The sequence below is a fragment of the Phaethon aethereus genome (assembly GCF_964289735.1).
Source record: "Phaethon aethereus genome assembly, chromosome: 3".
In the NCBI taxonomy this organism is placed as follows: Eukaryota; Metazoa; Chordata; class Aves; order Phaethontiformes; family Phaethontidae; genus Phaethon; species Phaethon aethereus.
Window position 1 is genome coordinate 110,904,611 of NC_138576.1, and position 22,208 is coordinate 110,926,818.

General features: G+C 43.7%; 1 protein-coding gene across 1 annotated transcript in view; it reads right to left on the bottom strand.

Annotated features, from left to right (window-relative positions):
* Positions 1 to 258: 258 nt before the first annotated feature.
* Positions 259 to 22,208, bottom strand: part of LCLAT1 (lysocardiolipin acyltransferase 1) — a gene marked incomplete at both ends in the record, with an annotated part of 86,506 nt that continues 64,556 nt past the window's right edge. The window contains one exon of the mRNA XM_081997917.1: positions 259 to 767. Coding sequence (XP_081854043.1) covers positions 259 to 767 — 509 coding nt within the window. The remainder of the gene's footprint in view (positions 768 to 22,208) is intronic.

Sequence of the window (22,208 nt, forward strand, 5' to 3'; positions counted from 1 at the left end):
TTGTTTCTTAATTACAGCAGAATGCAGTTGCTAGCTGCTTGCAAGAGCAATGTTGAAATTACATTCAGAGATAAAAAACTACCATTTTCACGTGTAGCAATAACTAACATTTTTCTTTCTCTTCACAGAATCAAGTGCAAATGTCTAACAATGGTGATAGTAAAAGACAATTCTCATGCAAAAATTCTTCCCTGGGCACAAAATTTGCAGGACATCTCAAAACCACCCATTTTTCCATCTTTCTCTACCTCTCTACCACTAATTGGTTTTTATTTTCGTGTTGTGAAATTTCTGTTGCTTTTTAAAATATCGATGACAAGCGAGTTCAATTAGTTCGAGCCCACCAAATATCTTCTGCTGCACCACAAAAAAGGTGATCATGGCTGCAAAATACCATCGTGCAAAGCTGTACAGGTACAGCAGTGCAAGCATACCCAGTGGGAACACCGTCCAATACAGGAGCGAGATGCACTTAACTGCGAGGACCCTGAGCTCAGATTTACACGGCGGAATAATGCTTCGCCCTGTTGCACTGAAGCATTTGCCACCTTCATAGAAGTGTCGGAGTCTCTCCTCTTTCTCTTCCCAACGCTTCCGGCACCAGAGCTGCAGCTCCTCCTTAGAAGTGGGCACTGTCTCTATGGGATATCTCTGGACGTGGAAGTGAATCTCCTTCGGGAAGTTTCCATTCAAAAGGTGCTTCTCCGTCTGAGGAATGTTTTGGGGGTATGCCACAGTTATGTCATGGATAGCATCGAGATTGTCACCTAGAAGAAAGGTTTGGGGGGAAAAAAGGATCAATACAGATCATACAATGGTCAGAACACTAATTCGCTTCAAGGCACGACTGAAAACTGTCCAAATTGTGGCAGAAATCCCAAAGATGCATTAGCTATGCAGAGTATGTTTTATCTGCTAGAATCTCTAAAAGTTGAAAGGTCAAATTTTTCCCAATCACTATCTGTTCTGAATCTGAGCAAAAACCTTTGGGAACAAAATTATACACAGTACAAACTAATGTAAAATTACAACAATGAGTAAGAGGATAAAGTCAAATTTAAAGGAGAGAAGATGCATATCTGGTCTTGGATAAAGACCACCGTATGTGAGACTCCTCTTCAGTTATTCATATCTGAAAAAGCTGAAATTGCTTTTAACTAACGAAATACACCTTAGTGTATGTTCCTGTGAACACTGAGAAAGATTCAGTTTGATCTGGAGCAAGCGGCATACACAATTCTAATTCACTGAAGATTGAGAAAACATATATGAAACAGATACCAGCTAAATCATAGAATCACAGAATAGTTTGGGTTGGAAGGGACCTTTAAAGAGCATCTAGTCCAACCCCCCTGCAATGAGCAGGGACATCTTCAGCTAGATCAGGTTGCTCAGAGCCCCGTCCAACCTGACCTGGAAAGTTTCCAGGGATGGGGCATCTACCAGCTCTCTGGGCAACCTGGGCCAGCGTTTCACCACTCTCAACGTGAAAAATCTCTTCCTTACATCTGAACCTACCCTCTTTTAGTTTAAAACCATTAGCCCTTGTCCTGTGGCAACAGGCCCTGCTAAAAAGCCTGTCCCCACTTAGAAGCCCTCTTCAAGTACTGGAAGGCTGCAATAAGGTCTCCCTGGAGCCTTCTCTTCTCCAGGCTGAACAACCCCAACTCTCTCAGCCTGTCCCCACAGGAGAGGTGCTCCAACCCTCTTGAGGGTTTTTGTGGCCCTCCTCTGGACCCGCTCCAAAGGGTCTGTGTCTCTCCTGTGCTGAGGGCTCATTAAATCTAGGGTATCTCACAAAGGATGGGGAGTATCTCTGTAGCTCAGCCAGCTTTGCAGAGCACTCAGTTAACACAATTTCTTTAAATCTGACCAGCCAGTACTGTAAGGAGGTGAGCTGCTCCTTACTGCATTCCAGATCTGGTAAAGACAAGGTACAGCATAAATCGTGGAGAAGCCCAGCTTTAAGTAAACCACATATCGTTAGCTATTTGGGTAAAGCGAGTATAGTTAACCATTTAAAAAGAACTGCAGATTAGAAATTCAAGGGAATACTGATGAAAAAAACCCTCTACTCTTCACTACCACGCCTGATCGAGCCAACACTCTTGAAATGATACCAGTATTGCCAAAGTAGGGTTTGCTAGCACATCTTTGTAACTAAGTGTTTTTACATTTTGCACTTTCTAAATACCCTCTTTATCCCCCAGCCTCTGACCAGACATTCTTTTTAGATTTCATAAAGTAAATTCTGCTAGTGTAAAACTGATCTAAAAATAGGCACATGGTGCGCTGGATGTTGCATAACTGTTAAATTCTGCCAGCAGTGATTTATCCCGCTGTTTTTATTTGGCTGGCTGTCTCGGGGCAAAATAGAATTGGAGACTAAAAGCTGTCTCCAGTTGCAGCGATTGAAGACTTTTGTTCTCGTAGATGATGTCATTTCTTGCAAAGATGATCAAAACCTACTCTTTACCCCCGCTCCCCCTTTTCATTTGCTCCCCTTCCCTGGCATTTTGCCTTTCCTTTACAGCTCAAAAAATGACAGGGACAGAATAGAAAGTTACTTTAAAAGGCCATGTTCAAAATGATGTATGTAAAGTTCAACTCCAAGTATCACAAGAGGGGGGAAAACCCTATTCAGCCTTTTGGAGTATTTTATAACTGTGTCATCTTATAATGATCTCTCTCGGACAGTTGTGTGGCGGGTTACTTGGGTGTTTGCAGAGCTACATGTGGCTCCTAGGAGGCCTGTCAGAGCAAAATGCTGGTCTATCCGGCTTTCGTCTAGCTACGGGATCACATCCTACCTAAGCGGGGAATCACTGTGTTCTGCACGGGTAAAACCTTTCCAATCTCCTTCTAAGAGATGCCAAAACTGAATGTGTCTTAGAAACCCAGCCCTTACAAAGGGTAACAATGGCCAGCCTGCTGCAGCTTAGCACAAAGCATCTTCATTTTAGGAACCGCTCGCATTTTCCTCCCCCCTACTCCAAATCCTTCTGCCATCAGGAGGAATTACAGTCATCCTACAGGACAGACATCCCCCAATTCCTGGTCCAGCCAGGGTAAGGCCTGCTACATATGCCTCTAAGAGATATCCATCTCTTACAATCTGTCTTCCTCCTGATCCTCCATAGCTCCCCAGGTCCTAGTGACACCTAAACCCTACACACATTACCTCAAGAGGGAGGCCAGAAAAGTTCAGCCTTCCTGAGATCCTTGTATAAAAAAAGCCTGCTTTGAAAAGAGTTTCTGGCTACATGAGTTTCTCACCCATCTTGCAGTCATTTATGTCTTTGCAGCTAAATAGCCCGTCTGCCATTACATGCAAATGTTCTTGGCAAATCAAGGCTTTACATATAAGGATCACTGGCATACAGACCACAGGCACTACGTCGTCGGATTTGCTTAAGACACAGATTTTCTGACTCCCTGCAAGTGGGACTGGCAAGACTGGGCAGGAATCCCTGCACCCACACGGCTGGTCTGATCTCTTCAGCATGCAGATATATCTCTGCCTGTGAATTCCTGATCAGAAACAGGGGAGCCTCTACTCCTTACCTATGGACTTGGAGCATTCGCAAACAGATACCTTCCAGCAGGGCTTCACGCCAGGCTGTGGAAGCTCTACGTTACGTTATGGCTTCTAAATTAGTCACCCAGAACAAAGATCAAAGAGCTGCGTACCGGAGGGTGGACACTACTCTTTCTGCATTACAATTGGGGAAACCGAGGCAAAAGATGATTATGTGATCCGCTCAGTGCATCCAACTTGAACCAGTGTCTCCTAATTCCCAGGTGCAAGGTTCCCCAACTGAAGTGTCTTTTACACAAGAAGAGATGAAACTTCAAAGGTAGATTTAGCACATCTGAAAGCACAGAAACATCAGAAAGAGAGAAGACCAGAATACCAAGTTTCATATGCAAGAAGATTAGAGCCTTTCTCAACAGGGCCCTTGTTTGGGTCATACATATTTAAAAACTCCACACAAATGGCAGCCTGAAGCTTTAATTCCATGGCAAAGCAAGCATCTGGAAAGGACCAGCTTCAATCAGTTTTCTACAGCTACAGAAAGAAGCAAGCCCTGCTAGCGTTATGTGCAGTAAAGCTGCGGGATCCGCACTGCACACTTGAACAAAAAGGATCTGCATATTCTCTGCTGATTTATCAATTTATCTTTTGATATGGACAGGGTCAATGCATCAAAGCACCTGCATTCATGAGCAGGGACAAAATTCCCTTAGGCTAGGTTTAACCGGACAGTTTTGAACCTGCATCCTTGGCTAGAGCATCTTTACCGTCTCCGTTTCCCACTGAAGTTAAGCTCGTCTCAAAGATCTGGAGATACCTAACGGCACACGTTTCAGATCAGTGCCGGTCACCCAGCAAAAGAAAGTGATTCTAAGTGAAGATGCAAGGCAGTCACTGATTTTAAACATCTTCTTTCCACCTGAATTTAAAGATCTGCTTAAAAAACCTGCTTCTGCACATTTCAATAAGAAATTGCCCCAAAGGAAGCCACATCATTCTACTTTTCTAGTGGGTCAAAAATGAAGTAAGCAAGCATATTCATTCATTGCTCAGAGAAGCTGTCTGTGGACAAACCACTTTTTGCAATGCTTTTACTGACATTTGAGGGATCTTCTTTATCCTGTGTATATCCACATCCCATGGGGGAAGGAATGAAGGACAGAGGAAATCAAATAAGATCTACAGTTTTGCATATGAAACCTAATTAAGCTAAGAAACTGCCGTTAAGGCTAAAATGCCAGGCAGGTAGCCCAGCTCTTCAGGACTGTTTCAGTAGCTTTACAGTCTCATGAATTTCTGCAGTAGTAGAACTATATATCCTTCATACCCATGAACAATATTCTGTCCTATGCTTTATAAAAGCACCTCAGAAAAGGAAAGCTTACTACAGTGCTCAGGAGTGAATATAAAGTTTATTTGTAATTATTTTTAAGCGGCTATAAACTGCATAACATGCAGATGATGATTAATCCATGTGGCAGTCTCCATTTTGGGATGAGAAAATGCCTCAAAAGCACCATTCTTTTTCTTTTAAAACTTTCTGTGCTCCAACCAAAGTTATTTATATTTCAGGCTCTGTTGATACACAACATTACTTCAAGTGACTACAATGCACAGCTGGTTGCTTTGGGCATTGCGCTCAGAGGTGGCAGAGGAAGAACTTACCGGTCTCATGACCAAGATACCAGCATCAGAGAAAGATGTCGTCTTTTAAAAAAACATTCCCAAGGAAAAATTAGGACGTTTTCTTTCACTGCACCAGCTGTTCCATCGGAATTTTTATTCTACGTTAGAAGTTGCTGCATCTGGTAGCCCAGTAGAGGCGAGGCTGCTGCAACCGCCTGCCCCAGATAGGCGTGAGTCTGAGCACGTATTGCCAACACACACACGCACAAATACAGGCGTACAATGCACGGGCACAGACAGACGGACAGCCATAGATCAACACGGACAGAAAACACAGCACTCAAGCAAACAAAACGGCCTCATTGTGTTCCCCTCTCTGGCTGATAAAGATGAAGGTCTGTTCAGTGGGAATTATGCACATACGTACAGGCTAGTGATCCCTCCAGCAGCTGGCCATAGACAGTCTATGCTGCAGCTGGCCCTGGGTCCTTGGTCTTCCTAGGTGCTGGTACCTGGATGCACGAGCCCCTGGGGCCACAGCCCCTCTTCCAGTGGCTGGTACAGAACCCTTGCACAGCCACATACGCACTGTCGATCCCGCCACTAACTGGCTTTAGACATTCAGGGCCACCCAGTAGCTGGTCTTCGGATCCTCCCTTCTCCAGCTGCCTCATGCAGAGACAAACATACAAATTGGTCTCAGTTGACCCCAGACTCCACAGTCTCTTCAGCCGCTGAAGTCCCTCCAGTAGCCAAACTGTGACTGTGTGACGTCTCTGGTATCTGACCAAAGCTTATGGACACTTTGATACCTGGCTCCAGAGCCTCTCGTCCTACGTGCCCGCTAGTCCTGCTGGACAGTCGCTAATGATCACACACTGACATACGCACCCACACGACAGACACGGACCCTGGTCTTTCCAGCTGCTGGCACTTGGACCTCTATACGTACACCCACAGAGTCCCTTCACCCAGGAAAATAATTAGAAATGGAGTTTAATGAGAAGATGGGGCAGACTGGGATGATCAGGAGCAAGACACAGCCAGGCAAGTGTACTGACCAGATCCATTTACACGGGGCCAGCCCCTTCTAACACTTATTCCTCTATTTTACCAAACTACTTCCTCCCAAACCACCTTGAACCATCCTTTTCCCCACTTTTGGCTCCTCCCTTAAATATCCCACAATAAGTCCTGTACAATCCCCAAACGCTCCTCTTGGGCATCCTGTAACAAGCCTCAGAGCCCTGCAAGCACTAAGGCCCCTCAGTCTGTAAGGTGATGGACAGGAGCCTCTCCCACTGACTCGCTGTGATGGGTGTCACCCCTGGCCCACGGGCCGACAGCTCGCCCATGGCAGCCCTCGGAGGAGCTGGGGTAGGGGCTCTGATTCTCCATCTGGATTTTGGGGATTTCCCTGCCTGCCCTTGTGCCTCTGTGCTCCTTTGCATGTGCGCAGACAAACCTTTTATCTCACCACCTATTATAAAACCTTACAACTAAGAGCCTCTTACTAGCTTCAAAATAAAGATGTCACAGGTAAACTGAAAATTACTTTTAGTTGTGTGTGTTCCAGAATACCATGTCAGCACAGTATTTTAATCCTAGGGGGAAAAAATCCCAGCCTGAATGTAAAAGGCAGGATTAAACTATTTTCAGCTTCTTTCAAACACATTCACAAAGAGAATATTGCAAAGCAGCTGCAGTTGGTAAAAACTGCCGTAAGTGATGCTCAGCCCCACAGCAGAGTCCCAAATAAGTGGGCTGGTTGGATAGACCCATCCCCTCTGCTATAAGCATCGCTCAAGCACTGCTCATTCCTCGGTTACGATTCATGTCAACGACAAGGACGCTTTCTTGGTCATACCCAGGACTGAGCAATGCTGAGCAAGCTTGCTGCAAGACAAAAGGATTTATACAAGCAGTGGCTTTAGGGACGAAATGATGATTCAGAACAGAAGCTGTTAAAGCCAAAACGATCATCGGTGAGCCAAAACGCAGGATGGGCCCCAGACAAATCCATGCAATGAACTGCTCAGTCTCTCAGCAGCCTGGAAGGTGAACAGGCAGCCAAGTCTCCTTGGCATTAACAGTGGTGGCTATTACCCATTTCCATCCCTAGCAAGGATCTCAGCAGCCGTTAATTTTTCCTACTTTAGTTATCATTGACATTACTTTAAATCATACAAGGATTATACAGTCTCTTCCCCTGCATCGATCCAGCAGAGAAGATGCTATTCTTAACCACAGTACATCACAGAACAGCACGCCATGAGTTGTTGAGCCGGAATGGGGAGAGCTATACTGAGATGCTCTCACAACAAAATATTCACCATCACCTTAAACTAAGCTGTTCTGTGTTTTCACACAGAAAGTGGGACCAATACGTGAGGCCCTTGTCCATTCCACCTCCCACCACAATATAACCACAACTGCTTCCTCCTGCAAAGCAGCATGCCTGTCCCTTCATCCCATAGCCCCAGATGCTTCATACACTTCCAGGCTTCCTTAAAACACTGGCTGTAGCTGCCCCACCCACTCCATAATATCCTCAACCTTACATACATTTCCTTAGGAAACCCAACAGAAGGAGGCTTGGCATTTCTGTAAATAAACTGATCGGCAACATAACCAAAGTAGAGATGGAAACAAGTAGAACAAAACTAGTTACGTCTCACAATAACTGAGTATTGTAAGTTAGCTTTGAAACAAAGATGCATTTTTGGACATTAAAGCAAAAGCCGTCTAAAACTGCTTACTGGGAAACATTACTGTCTTGGCTCCTGAGATTGGAGTCATTTTTCTTTGAGAACATAGTATCAGGAGGGAGCAGCTTCAAGGATTTACAGCCCCTCCTGGGAAGTATCATCCTTGTGAAGATTTAAAACTTCAGGCAGCCCTCTTTAAAGCAGCGGTGTCAGCCAGGGTTAATCTAAATCACTTTCAACTCAGTAGTTATTGGAAATCTTTTTTTGGGTAAGTGTAGCAATCAAATAAGCAAACAAAAAGAGACAGAATGGTAATGCTGGTCTTGATTAACAGAGAAGAGCAATCCTGCATACCAATTTTTTCTCTAGCTATCTGATTTTCCAACGGCGTGATACAAGGAGAGAGGAAGGTCTTCCACCTGCCAACATGAAGGACTTAAGGAAACTGCACCTCTTGTCCTTGAGGGCGAGAGCCTGGAGAAGGGACAGCCCAGGCTGCTTTCTGCTCCCCGGCAGGGAGGAAACTGGATCTGGATGCTGCGTACAGGACTACTTGGATCCCCTACGAGGTTGCTCCGGCCTGACTGGTACAAAGATCAAGAGGTATAAGGACATCCTCATAGCTATCAGCAATCATTACATGTGTTTAATTTTTTTGTTAAATACATTTAAATCACATAGTTTTGCAGCCTGATGCCACATCTCATTAAGGTGTAAAACAATATCACTAACTGAAGTTGAGGGGGGGGGGGGGAGCAGGGAATCCGTTTTGACTTTGGAATCTCTGTAAATACCTCATTTAATTATTTTAAGTCCATATGAGAATGTTATCATCTGATCTCCTGAATAACACAGGCCACAGGAGCTTACGCAGAATGCTTTCGGTTTTGCCATGGGATGTTATAAGACAGACATCTCACATTGCCTTAAAGCTTTTAACATGAGATAGACAATTCCTCTAATTAATTGGGGGGGGGGGGCACGTGTGTGTGTGTGTATGTGCATTATTTCTACACTTTTACTTCCTGACCATATAACTCAGCTAAATTAAAGAGCTGTCTGTGCTCACGTAGGTAAGTGTTGGTCTGATCTGCCAGCTTCCTAAGTTGCTCCTAAGGAAACTAAACCTACCGAGCTTCTGAAATCTCAATGTGAAGCATGTTTTTAAGACCTCAAATCCCTCTTGTAGCTCTCTGAACCTCCTCTAATATTTCAACATACTTTTAAATGTGTGGGTGCCGGAACCAGGTTTTCCAAAATGGCCTCATTAAGTCCACACACAAACATCTAGTACCAACATTCCTATTTGTTTTTTGGTTTTATGCCTCCAAAGACTACGTCCTTTCTTGTAGCTACAGCACCGCTGTGAGAGCTGATATTTAGCCCTGTTTATTAAGCGTTATAAAGCCCTTTGCCATACCCTGGAAGGCAACAGAGCCAGCAAGCTATAGTGAGCGTGCCAGGATGGCACTTGGGTAGAATTCGAAGTGACATGCAACAGGGCTGAGATGCAAAATCCCACCGTTCTCCAACAAAGTCCATTGAGCCTCCATGGCTGAACTGGGCAGTCACCTCCCACGGAGACAAGACACTGCTGAAGCGGTAAGGGGGAGCTGGCAGGTACCGCTCCACTGTTTCTGGGAAACTTCTTCCAGGCGAGGAAAATACAGCCTGGCACACCATCCGTGAAAGGCTGTTGATCCCTGGTTGAGTCAGGGCACACAAACAAGCTATGGGAGAGTTTTTCCACTCACCTGTGACAGAGCCTGAGATTCTCCCACCCCAGGCTGGTGTCTGCTAATTGGCCTCATGTTTGTTGCTTTAACATGTCTCCCCCCTCGCTCCCTCCATAAGTCAAAAAATGAGGACTGAAGCTAAGCAAATAATAATTTACACAATTTTTTTGTTGTTGTTGTGGTTAATCATCATCACTACACTAAGCTTGTAACGCCCATAAAATCTCACTGACTTAAATGCCTCTTTATGGATTAAGCGATTCTTTGCAGGACTATAAACCAATGTTTCTACCGCGGTAAGAGATGATCTCCCCTCTTGCGAGCGATGCTCTTTTCTTTAGGAGACACACCTGCCAGCTCCCTCCTCTCCAAACCAAATGAGAGCTCATACAAGAAGGAACACACGGTGTAGTTCAGTTATGGTATGAGAAGTCAGTACTGTGGGAAAGCTGGGAAAGCTAAGAGCGGATGAAGAAGTGTATTATCCTGGTCTGCAATTTAAGATATATCGAGTGCTAAACTGATTCTTAGTTCGTGGATCAAACTGTACAAAAATACTTAGGCATGTGTCAAGCCAAAATGAAATAAAGAAGATTTTGCTCGTAATTACCGCATGCGTTGTTTGCACAGCTACACTCTACGGGAAAAATACAAGAATGGGTCGTGGTGCCAGATTTCACGCGTTTCACAACACTTTACAACCTCCATGAAGGCTCTACAGACACCACTCTATCCTGCCACCTCCTCGGACGTGGGCCCTCTGACCCAGCTGTTATCAAAGCCACGGCCAGCTCATCCGAAACACCGCACGTGGCTCCCGGGTACCGCTGTCAGCACAAACCAACTAATGACTTCGGGAACTGAGTTTGCTCATTTAAAAGAGGAATCTCTGAGCAGACGAGCGAAGGGCGTGCAGGGCAGAGGCGGGGACCTGGCTGTCGCGACGGGGAACGCGCCGACCCAGTGGCTCCATCCACAAGACTGCCTGGGGGCTGTTGCCCTTTGGTTTTCCCTCCCTGGCGCTGAAGGGTTATTTTACAAATTGCAAAGCAAAAGCTGGTTGAGCCATAAATAAACTACAAAATATGTGGAGAGGAGGGAGAGGAGGGATAAAAGGGTTGGAATAACAAGCTATTTTCAGTCACTAAGGATGACCAGGCATAACTGACTCACCACTCTATCATTCCCAAACTGTATTTATCAAATCCAGATAACAAAAATGCCATGTTTATTCCCTGGCCTGCATATCTGCTCTCTCCCAGCCTCCCATACTACAAGTCTGCTCTCTCTCTCTCTCTGGGATTTGATTTTCATAGGTATGTTACATGTTAGGAAGGAGAAAACAAGTTGTTTCTAGGCTTATAGTACACCACTATTCAAACAGAAAAATACTATTTCATACAAGAGACAGACACTGATGCACTGGCATGCAACTCTCCAATTCCACTAAGCTCTAACATGAATTTCCTGGCAAAGAGCCAGCAAATTCAGACGAGAATCACAATTATGCTTGAAATAAAGATCATTTACTATACTGCAGTGAAATCCTTTTAAAAAGCATTGCATGTACTCTACCTTGTCATGGTAAGATGTCTTTCTAGACAGGCAAATGCGCATAAATTAGGAAATGGCTGATTTAAAATTTTTTTATAAAGAAAGCTAAACTAGTCATCCAAGTATTTCTTGAAAGCTATGTACCACGGCAATTAAACAAAAATATGATATCAACTAGCCTTAAAATAAATGATACATGCACACACACAGAGCGTGTATAAGCAGCTCAGGCTTATTCGTGTTATTTTAATATAACAGGCTGCCCATCTAATTCCACTGTTACTTGTGGGGCATTTGAAATCACTGGGAATCTGAGAAAGAAGTAATCCACCCGTGTACATTTCTTTGCTCTCTCTGCCTGGATGAACAATCTCTCTCCAATGCAGATGGAATTAAGCATCAATCTCTACAAGAGAAAACACATCTCTCTCCGAGGTAATCCAGTTCTGCCAGAATCCAGCTGTTGCATCGACAATTTCCACTGTCATTTCTGACTGGCCTCACTGAGTTAACAGTAAAGCAAAACACTCTGGAACAGTTTACATACGCAACTGCCATACGAACCATGCTCAACACCGCAGGATGTTACTGCTAGGTAAACAACGCAGCTGGCTTAAAACCTGGAATTTTTTGAAAAGTGCTATGTTGTTCAAGATGTAAGGAGTAGCAGTATGTATGAACTGCCATGTTGTAGCACAAAAGCATATGTTAGCTTTCAGCATCTCAATTAAAAAACAAGCATTAAAGGCATTACCCTTCCCAATCTCCCTGCTCATTCTATTAGATGTTATTTATTTCCTCCTAATTCTTCCACAACCATCGCTTATACACTTTTCAAATACATCTAGCTTTTTTTTTTAATAGTTCTAGGATATGCCAGGATGTAGGGTAGGAATCTCCTCATCATTTTCTCATCATTTTTCATAATTTTCAAATTGTCTTGGATAGAGGAACATTAGACCCCAGCCAACCTGCAGACTGACTGTGCCACTTATTTTGAGTCTTGTCTTTTGTGAAGTTGCCATGAAGCTGGTGTGAGACACTGCGAGGAAAAAAAATAATTCACGGCAGATATTCAGAAGGAAGCAGTTGTGGCAATTTTCGCTCAGTAATCAACGCATCAAAATGCATTCTATCTCCTCAGAAACACCATGGACTTTCCACTTCCCATCAGCCCTTGGTTAATGCCAACGGAAGAACGGTGCTATGAATAGCATAACACCATCCAACGTGGTATTGCAACAGTAGCAATAAGTAAACAAACAATGGCTAGTAAAGAAAAGAGATTTTATTCTTGGCTTCTAGTGCATTACATCCATTCTCTTCTGTAATTCAGATATAAAGTTCAGCTTCCTTTCCTCGCCTTACTCTATTTTCTTCTTTTTTTTAATGGCTACAGATGAGTAACCTTAGGTTAATCCAGTGCACTTTGCAATCTGTTCTTGTCACTACCCAAAGTCAACCGCTAGAGAGTAGTCTTTAGCTGCTCAGTGACCTGACACAGTTTTATAACCCTGCCCTCTTCAAACCGCCCCAGCCATCACTCATGGTTAGCGCAGCCTTCAGCAGCCCCAGGAAGAGCAATCTGGAATTAGTGGGTGAACTTGGATTCCTCACAATACAAAGGATGGGCTAAATTATATACCTAGTACCGTTACATTTGGTATACACGAGAAGAAACTGCAAACGCATTCAAACTTCTGAGAGACTTGATATTACAAACACGGCCCATACCAAGCCAAAACACTAGATGAAAATGTACCCTGCACCAAAAATAGAGTATGAACTAGATGTTGAAAAAACACCTGCTAGCAGCCACCTCAAATATTTGGATGGAGCGCTTCCACGGATGTCCTGAGCCAATCTCTTGCATTTCGTGCCTCGCCGATTTGTGCTATTGCCATTCTTGGTCACAGTGGTTTGTTTTCGTTTCTGTGTACAAAGCAAGAGGAATGCAGAACAGCACCAGCAGCCTGACAAGGCGGCATCATTTCAGCACACAGGAAATTATGAGGTTTATAACTTCTCTCTGATGGATATGTATACTAAAGCCACATCATGGTTTTGCTCCACCTTGTTTTAAACCCAGGGCAAGGATTCTGCTCTGAAAACATTTCATATGCTGCTGTTAGAAGAACTTCTGTCAGGAAAGTCTGTTTTATTATCTGAATTTGCAGCTGAGGCATATTTACACAGAAACGAGCTCATCTGTACATCTCACTAAGTGAAATCAGTTTGGGGCAGAAAAGCACTCGGGTTTCAATTAAACAGCAGAGCCCTAGTCTTGAATTAGTCAACAAAACAGAGCCTCTAACTTCCTTTAATCTTCTGTCTTTACTGTAACCCTCCAGATGTAACTTAACCCTTTGATAATCAACTCTAACACTACTAATTAAATTTTCATGGCTTTTTTTTCGCCACTGACCGACGACGCAAACCATGGAGCCCCTTGGACACAAGAGCGTACAGCACTGCACATAACAGGCTGTTAGACCCATGCTTGCCTGCACCAAGATATGAACTTATTGCCCCCAATCCCCTGGTGCTAAAACGGTTTCCAGCAGACCATGATACACGCGAGTGGACGAATCTTATTAAATTTAATCAGCCCTGTACTTGAGGGAGCCATCTTAATCATAAAGGGATTTAACGAAAAGCCACAGCTCCAATGAATACTCTTTAATTACAACTGACTAATATTTATCCACAAAGAGGAATTTGCTTCAGGATTAGTCTGAGACCTGGAAGATGCCAAAGACATCAATTTAATAATGGAATGCCTAATTAAAGTATAATGGAAACCTAATTGTGATATACTGCTTTGTAGCGCACATGATTTATTTAGAACAATTGCTTTTCACTGGGCTCATTAGGGAAAGTTAAACAAAACACAATAGTAAAAAAGAAGAGGGAAAAACAGGCACACTGGAACTTCCAAGATGATTATAATCAGCTGATGAAAGACAGTGACATATTTGTCAGATAAAGCACTGCCATCCCTCCACAGGCTGTGGTTAAAATTTCTAAAAAGGATAATGATTATATAGTTCCTTTCCTCCCCAACGACATGGGATCATACCCAAACCCTACTGCAGCTACTTGGTGGAGCTCCTCTGGTGGAAAGAAGCCATGAAGTTGAAGGGTCTGACGGTCTTTGGATCCTCCCCACGCAGAGAAACCTCACATAACGCACGTGCCCTCCCAGCCGCTACAGAAGGAGAGCGGCTAGGGCAGAGCAACCAGCACAAACCCCCTCCAGCCCTGCCTACCTGCAGCCTGCGGGTACCGCTGACCGCTCTCAATCAGGAGGCATTTCTTTAAGAAGGCATTGGCCCTGCGGGTACCCATGGCACATAACCAAATGTCTCCTATTTTCCTCTCTGTCTCTATAAAATGTATTTTGCTATATAAAATACAGAAAGCTGCTCGAGTGATTCTTCTTGTAAAACCAAACATCCTCCTGTTTGCATCCTGATGGCACAGGGGTGATGGTCCCTCCAGTAAAATGGGTTGGCTGCTACCCACCTCGTTCACTCAAGGCAAGGTGAAGGACGTGCACTGTTTGTCCTGCATCACGCTTTTACAGCATCAGTGCACACAGTGTTGTGCTGACCCCCTCTGTTTTCTTCTCTCTGCTGGTAAAGTGCTAGGGAAAACGAAGCATGGAAAGGAGCTGCTTCTCCACCCTGTCGTGCCCTGCAGAAAACAGGCACTGGGAGGTCCAGGAGCAGATGAGCTTCCTCCGACAGTGGCTTCTGGAACCTGTTTTTTTATACACATCAGAAGGCAATCCCGTGCTGGCAGCTGAAGCCACAGATGAGAAAATGTTGTAAATCCCTGTTGTACAGGCCTCTGTGAACAGAAGTCTAAGATTGGTTTCCTGAAAATATCTGCTATACACTTCCATCTCTGAACTCCCGCAGAACATCTAACTCCGTTGGCACTGCGTGCTAGAAAGCTCTGAAAGCAGTCACTACTAATGTTTTTAACATTGCTTTTTGACACAAATATGAATACGTACATAACTAAACCACAATGAATAAAATGAGCTTAGGCAGTTCAATTTGTTTCATAGGAGTTATAGAAACAAATTGTCCACAAGTTATGAAGTCCATTGTTGTGAGCACACAATTGTTTTCCTTAAATATTTTAACTTGGGAAAAATGAAGTCCCCGAAATTTTACACACTGCATTGAGAGGACAATGCTTGATTAAGGGGAGAAACTACTTGTCATAGCAGAAAATCCTTCTGAGCTATGTTTTCCATAAATACACTTTGCTATATCCAACACATTTGAGTTCAGAAACATTTTCCCTCAAGACCGCCTGAACAACACCCCTGTGCGTTGCTTCCCCCCAGCTTACCACTGAAAGCACAAATGGCACCGTGTAGTCCTCGTTCCACAACCTCCTCCACCGGGAGATCTCGAGGTGCACAGGGACATCAGTAACGCATCCCAGAAAACTCCGTGTTCCTCGGTAATACTTTGGCATTTTCCCTTGAGTGCTTGCGTACGTACCATGGTTCACTACAGTCAACATCCAGCCTCACTAGTCTCAACATTTTGTCTCAGTGGCCATGAACACGCTAGATATCACCTGCATGGACTTTAGGTGAAGATGGCTATTCTCACTCATGTTTGGTCTATGGACACAAACAAATGTGGAGGGAAAGTACAAGAGCCCTCCTGACCACCAGTACACACACCAACACCTCTGCTCTGGAGGAATGAGAGTCAGGGAAGAGACCTGGCTCAGGGCTGGTGGAAAGCTCTGAACTGCCCGCAGGAAGGCTTTGCCATGGTACAGCACAATGTCTTCATCAGCCCGGAGCAACTGGATGTCTCCCGTTTTCCACCCCAGTGGGAAGGAAAAAGGATGTCCTTACAAATGGGAACAAAGAAGTTGCCACCGGTTCACATGGCAGGTCAACAAAGGCAGTGACAGAGTTGAAGTTTACCTGAAGAGGTAAACTTCATCTCTCATCTAAGGAACAGTTAAAGTTACACTTTTCAAGAGCTGCAGAAGGACAAACTTCCAGTTGGTCTTTCACAAATAAACGATGGGGTGATGAAAAATCCAGGGTCACTTGCTGAGTTCAAAGACAGTTTATCTCTAAGAGGTAGTTCTGGTAAAAACCTTTCTCTGGGCAAAAACAAGCAATTGAGAACTTTGGCAGCTTTGCTATATTTTTTGAAACACAGAAAGCATGACAAATGTTGAAACCCAAAGTCCACCACTCATCTCAGTATATTTCCTGCCTAAGCAATGGTGACACAAACTAACTCTCACCACCTCTTCCACTTGCCCTGCTTCTGAGAGCATTAAAAACAAGTAAACGAACAAAACAATACGCAATTATAGCATGAATATCTCTGGAATTACACATAATTAGTGACTGAGGCAAAAGAAATGCAAAAAAAAAAAAATCTCTTATTTTTATTCTCCCAAAGCCATGTTAACCTACAGTCATAAGTTCATTAATTGACGACAGCAGCTTTAACTATGTTGCGCTATCATAGAAATGGCCTTTCAAATGTCAGGGCTGACAATAAAATTTATTGGTCAAACTGGCAACTTCTGTTCAGACACCTGCAGTAACTCATGGTTAAGTGGACTGCACACCAAAGTGACAAATTCTTTGATTAGTTTATAAGATATATTGTATGTCAAATCAAAAACACAGAGTTAGAAGAGTGACTATGCTGCTGTAGTAACAGCTAATGTCTCAGAGAGGTTACAAAATGGAATATTTTTCTAGATCAGTCTGTGATCTGAAAAGTTGTCATAGTATCACTCCACTCTCACCAACTGCAGACATGAATGAATAATTCTATCCATAGAGTAAAACCCTGGCACACTTTGGCATTTTAAATTGACTAGTACATTGAGTTATGGTGCTGCCTGTGATGAAACAACATTGCAGGCAAGAGCTCCAACATGGAAATGAATTGGCTACTGTCCATCTGTCTTCACTGACTTTCAAAAAACTTCTCCCCTGACACTAAGAGTGATAAAATAGGTACCAACGTGTTTTTAGACTCATTGGTAAATTATCTTACCTCATCCAAAATAGGAAACTGATGGAGGTCTGGAAGGCTGTCTAACTTTACTGTATTCACATCTTAAAAGCTATTTTGGCTGCTTCTCAGTTACAATTACAGGGCATGTTTCTATTTCGCACCCTGATCTACACACCTTCAGGAGAACTAGCAGAGATGTAGACGGTAGTAGACTGATACAGCTGCATCTACACTGCTCTCCTGGTATTCCCAGGGCAGGCACGAGGACAAATTAACTACCTGTTCCTAGTTACTTACCAGGACCGCCCTCCGCGGTCTAGCTGCAGGAAAATCCTGCTGGGATTCCCAGAAGGAAAACTTCAGATGTGTCCGATGCTTAGGAAAAAAAAAAATCTCCTTTATTTGCTGGATTGGGACTTGGTGGTCTTTGTCACCTCCAGCCAGGTTAACCTCAGGCAGGGTACATACATTATCCTGAGTGCTTCACAGAAAGGCCTTGGTACCACCTGCCAGTAGCTGCTCAGCAGGATCTGCAGAGAGCCTAAAATGGCAGTATCTTGCCAGGGTAGAGCAGGAAGACCTACTGCTGGGTCTCATCCCCAGCCCAGGCCCACGCGTGTCATCAGAGCCACCCGGCTGAGCATAGGATCCCTGAGCCAGGCAGCTCAATCAGCGACGGGTCCCAACAAGTCCAGACCCTGCACTTTGGTTTTACCATCTGCAATAGAAGTATACATTACATCTATCTATAGATGTCACAGGCATACTAAAACACAATTAGAGCTTATAGAGCACTTTGAAAAATATACGGTAGTACTCAGACTCTTGAAAAAGAACTGTATACAGTAAAAGGGAAAAAGACTAGATGAACAATTACCTTCTCTTGTTTTCCTGTACTGAAGATACACTTCTACTACCAACAGCTGAACTCAATCTATGATGTACAATTTTGAAGTATGCTCTAAAACCAGAAATGTATCCCCTAAAGCAAGATGAAGATGACTAAATGCTGAGGAAATACATATTATTAAGGAATGATTCTAAAATTGATGAAAAGTCCACCATTTTGTCCTGACATCAGCAGGACCTCAACTAAAAATGTTGATGCTACAGCTGATCTATGCAGTCGCATCTGATTTACTACACATGATGCTTTCTCATCACGGTCTACTGTCTGAAATTACTATCCAGTAACAATACCTGTCTCCTTTTTGAATACTGAAAAAGGGAACAGCAGAATAAAATACCACTAAATGCATGATGCCCTGAATTCCTGATTCTTAAGTAAACATTCTCAAAGGGCTGTTTTAAGAAAATATTTACTTTTTGGTTGTTATGGTGATCATCTTTTCACAGCAGTTTATAAAAATAGGAATGGCTAAAAATAAAAATCCAAAGGAACCTAAGGCACTAAAAAAGGAATATGGCATGCAGATTTGTCTGCCTGAGAATAAATCTGCATATAGTGTCCTGCAGCAGCACTTTTTACAAAGGGAATTAAAGCCATGAAATTAACATTTTAATGAAGTAGAGAGACCATTGACGTCAGGACTACTCACTGATTGCTGCTTCCAGGTGGCCTAATGAGATGAAAATGAAGTTTATATCTTCAGCAAGTCTAAGCCAGGCTTGTTTTGTGACTGTGATTGAATTTAAATGAGAAGATACTGCTGTGTGCAAACATGTCTAGGCTGGTAAGTAGCCTTATCAAATCTAGGCATAATAAATGCTTGATTTTAAATATTTTATGTTAAGAAAAGGGGTTTCAGTCTTCCTTTCACAATTCAACATAAATACAAAACCGAAGTTTTATCATTAATTGTATAGCGTGCCATAGCTTTTGTATTGATTGCTCCAGGGATTCCCTTATAAAATTTTTACTGCAAGATGTGCTTGTTTATCTATCAAGACACAGAAAAGATTGTGGATTAAAGGTGAAGTAGGAAATCGTAAATTCAGTGTAGCCTGTGGATGACCCACGGTGTGATGTTTTGGTACCAAAGGCATGTCAGGCATTAAGGTGCAATGATGGAAATGTGAGACCACCATATATTGTGATACACAATACTCAACAAACAAAGAACTGCAGCACATCATAAATTCCATGTTCCTAAATGCCACTGAGAACGCTGCATTTCCTTTTTTGTCTTCACTATACATAGTGAATAGATATGTACAAATATTCCTATTTCTTATTAGAGGAATGAATCAATGTTGGTTTTGCTTCAAATACCATATTTCTACCTAAAGAATGAGACAACCATCATGCTTGGGACACACCCTCAGAATTCCTGTGAAATCCTCTCAGTAAGTTTATTACTGTTTCACTTTCTACCCTGTGTTACAATATTAAAAAATAAATAAATAAAAAAATCAAACCCAAAGCCAGGCTCAGTTCATAACACCATACATATTATTTAAGTCTAATTCTCACCTCATGCCTGGGCTCACACATCTGTGAAGTAGTCTTCAACAGTACTAATTTCTCACTTCATAAGATGTTCTGACATGCCATCTGCTGCTGCTGTTATAATTGATCAGCACTAGAGATTGGAGAAGGGCTGGAGAAATACAGAAAGTAAATTGACTGATCCTCCAACTCAGCTCTTCTCCCGAGTCTGTAATCTAGAGCTAAGGAACAGCAATGAGGGGCTTTGTTTTAGTCTCTTGATGGAATATTCTGTATTTGTCCATTGCAACATATGTAGTTGTAGGTTCATAAGAAGCAAAAAGGTAGCCCATCAATAGCTCTTCACTCTGTAAAATCTGAAAACTTCACAGGAAACCACTGCCATGGAAACCTCTTGTTTCTCTGCAAGATGGGGCTACGAAAGTCTGCTACTTTTAGCAGACTGCTTGTAAGCCTTTTACAGACATCATCTTTCCAGACAAAATGCATCTCTGGATACAATATCTATACTTGCATTCCTTCTTTCTTTCCTTCCTTTTTTTTTCTTGGTCCCCCCACCCCCAACAAGGGCTGTTGCACACAGATTACACCTGAGGATTCAGTAACTGGGTTTAAAAAAATGTCGCCACTGGTAATGTAAGTAATACCATGCCTGAAGCTATGCCCAACCCCTCCGCAGCACGGCCAAGCGACCTTCCTCTCTGTTGAGGCGGAGATTTCCAGAAATCTCTTTCTGTTTGAGATCTTACTAGGTCAGAAACACAGAGAGGTTGCTTGGAAGGACTTCATGAACGTGCACCATGCCCTGCCGTGGGGACTCAGACGCAGGGAAAGTGCCTGCTCGAAGCAGGAGGAACAGCTGGCAGGCACGTATTTGAGATGCTCCTGTATCATCAGCAGAACAACCCATGTTCTCACGGGCAAATGAACACATCTGAGCTCAGGACTGCTGTCTGGCCCCTGGGATCTACCTTGAATACGAAGCCTTCTGATCCAATGCTTGCACTACTTGGGTCGTTGAGACAACTATCCTGGACAGAGGGCTCGATATAAATGTGCCTGTTCAGCATGCTACCAAAACAGAAATGTAGCCCGTTCAGCGTGGTAGCAAACACCGTTCTCTCCAAAATGAGGTTTTAAGCCACTTTTATTCCTGGGATGCAGGTGATACAGCTAAACCAATCCAGTACTAACCCACCCCCGACAGGAGAGATCTTGCTGTCTCTTGCCCCACACTGGATGCTCCCATTGCCCGCCCGGATCCTGCAATGAGCCCTTTCAGCACATGGAGCTGGCAGAAGCTCACCCTGCCAAAGAGCCGTGCTGGTACTGGGGCAGCCCGGGAATGGGAACCGCTGCCTACTGATGGAAGCGGGACCCAGGTACTCCCACCGCAAGGTTGCGGAGTCACGAGAGCACGTCAGGCTGGACTGGGTACTATACACACAGCATGTTTTCCCGTTAGAAACTTCTTCCTTCATCCACCAAAGAGGATAAGCGCACTCTGTTTCCCCCACCCACCCAAGATGTGGGTGCAGGCTTGCCTTCTTACGGCAGGAGACCCAACCTGCAGCCCACATCTGTTGTTGGGAAGATGCGAAAACAAGATTACACAGAACACAGCGTCCTCCTGTAATTCATATGAATTCTGGGCCAAGGGTTGGAACATTTTTTCTTCATTATTCTACTGTTGCCCAGAGTAGCATTTTCCTCTATTAGTTGCTATTGCCTAGAACAGCATCTGGAACAAGTTAGGTAGCCAGAGGAGAGTAACAGACATGAGCTCAGTGTGTTCCTAAGACCTGATTTTCAGAGATACAACACACCTGCAGCTTTCAGCAAATTCATTACAGAATTAAAGGGCTCAAAGCTATCTGAAAAAATCAAGCCCATGCTGATTAAATCCACTCAGGAAGTATGCCACTGCTTTCTGCACACCATCTAAATGCTCTGGAGGCTTATGAACATTTGCTCCAAGTATGGATAGCAGTATTTCAGCCTGGGAGGTGACAAAGACATGAATAACCTCAGCAAGATCCACATCCGAGAAGGATGTTCACAAATTCCTGGCTAGCAACAGATGGAAAAAACAAAGGCATGGAACCACAGCTGTTCCTTTTCTGAAATGGTGAAGGACCCAAGAGGACCTCCAAGCTACAAACTCCAAGAGAGCGGCACACCCTCCTGCCTCCCTCCAGACATGTAGGCACTTACTCTATTCCTGCAGATAAATGCCCTCCGCCATTCAGTCCCAAATTTCTTCATCACTAACAAAACACAAGGGTGTTTAGATTGTGGAATAGGTGCATGCCTCGCAAGCTTTACCACGAACAACTCCAGGCTAGGTGAGATGAAAATAGCAATGCCGTACCCAAGTTGTGCTAAAACTGTGGTTTTCAGCACTTTTTAATCCCTCCCCCCTCCCCCAGTATCCTTATGCATTCATTTACCTAGAGCAGCAACAACTACAGCATATTCCCAAGATTAAAAACTTCCAGGGAGGAAGAAAACCACACTACATGTCACCCTCGGCCATCAGTCAGCGCTCAGCTCTGACACCTTCACACACAAAATGCCTCCTGCTGTCAACAGGAGGTACTCAGAAACGGTGCAGTG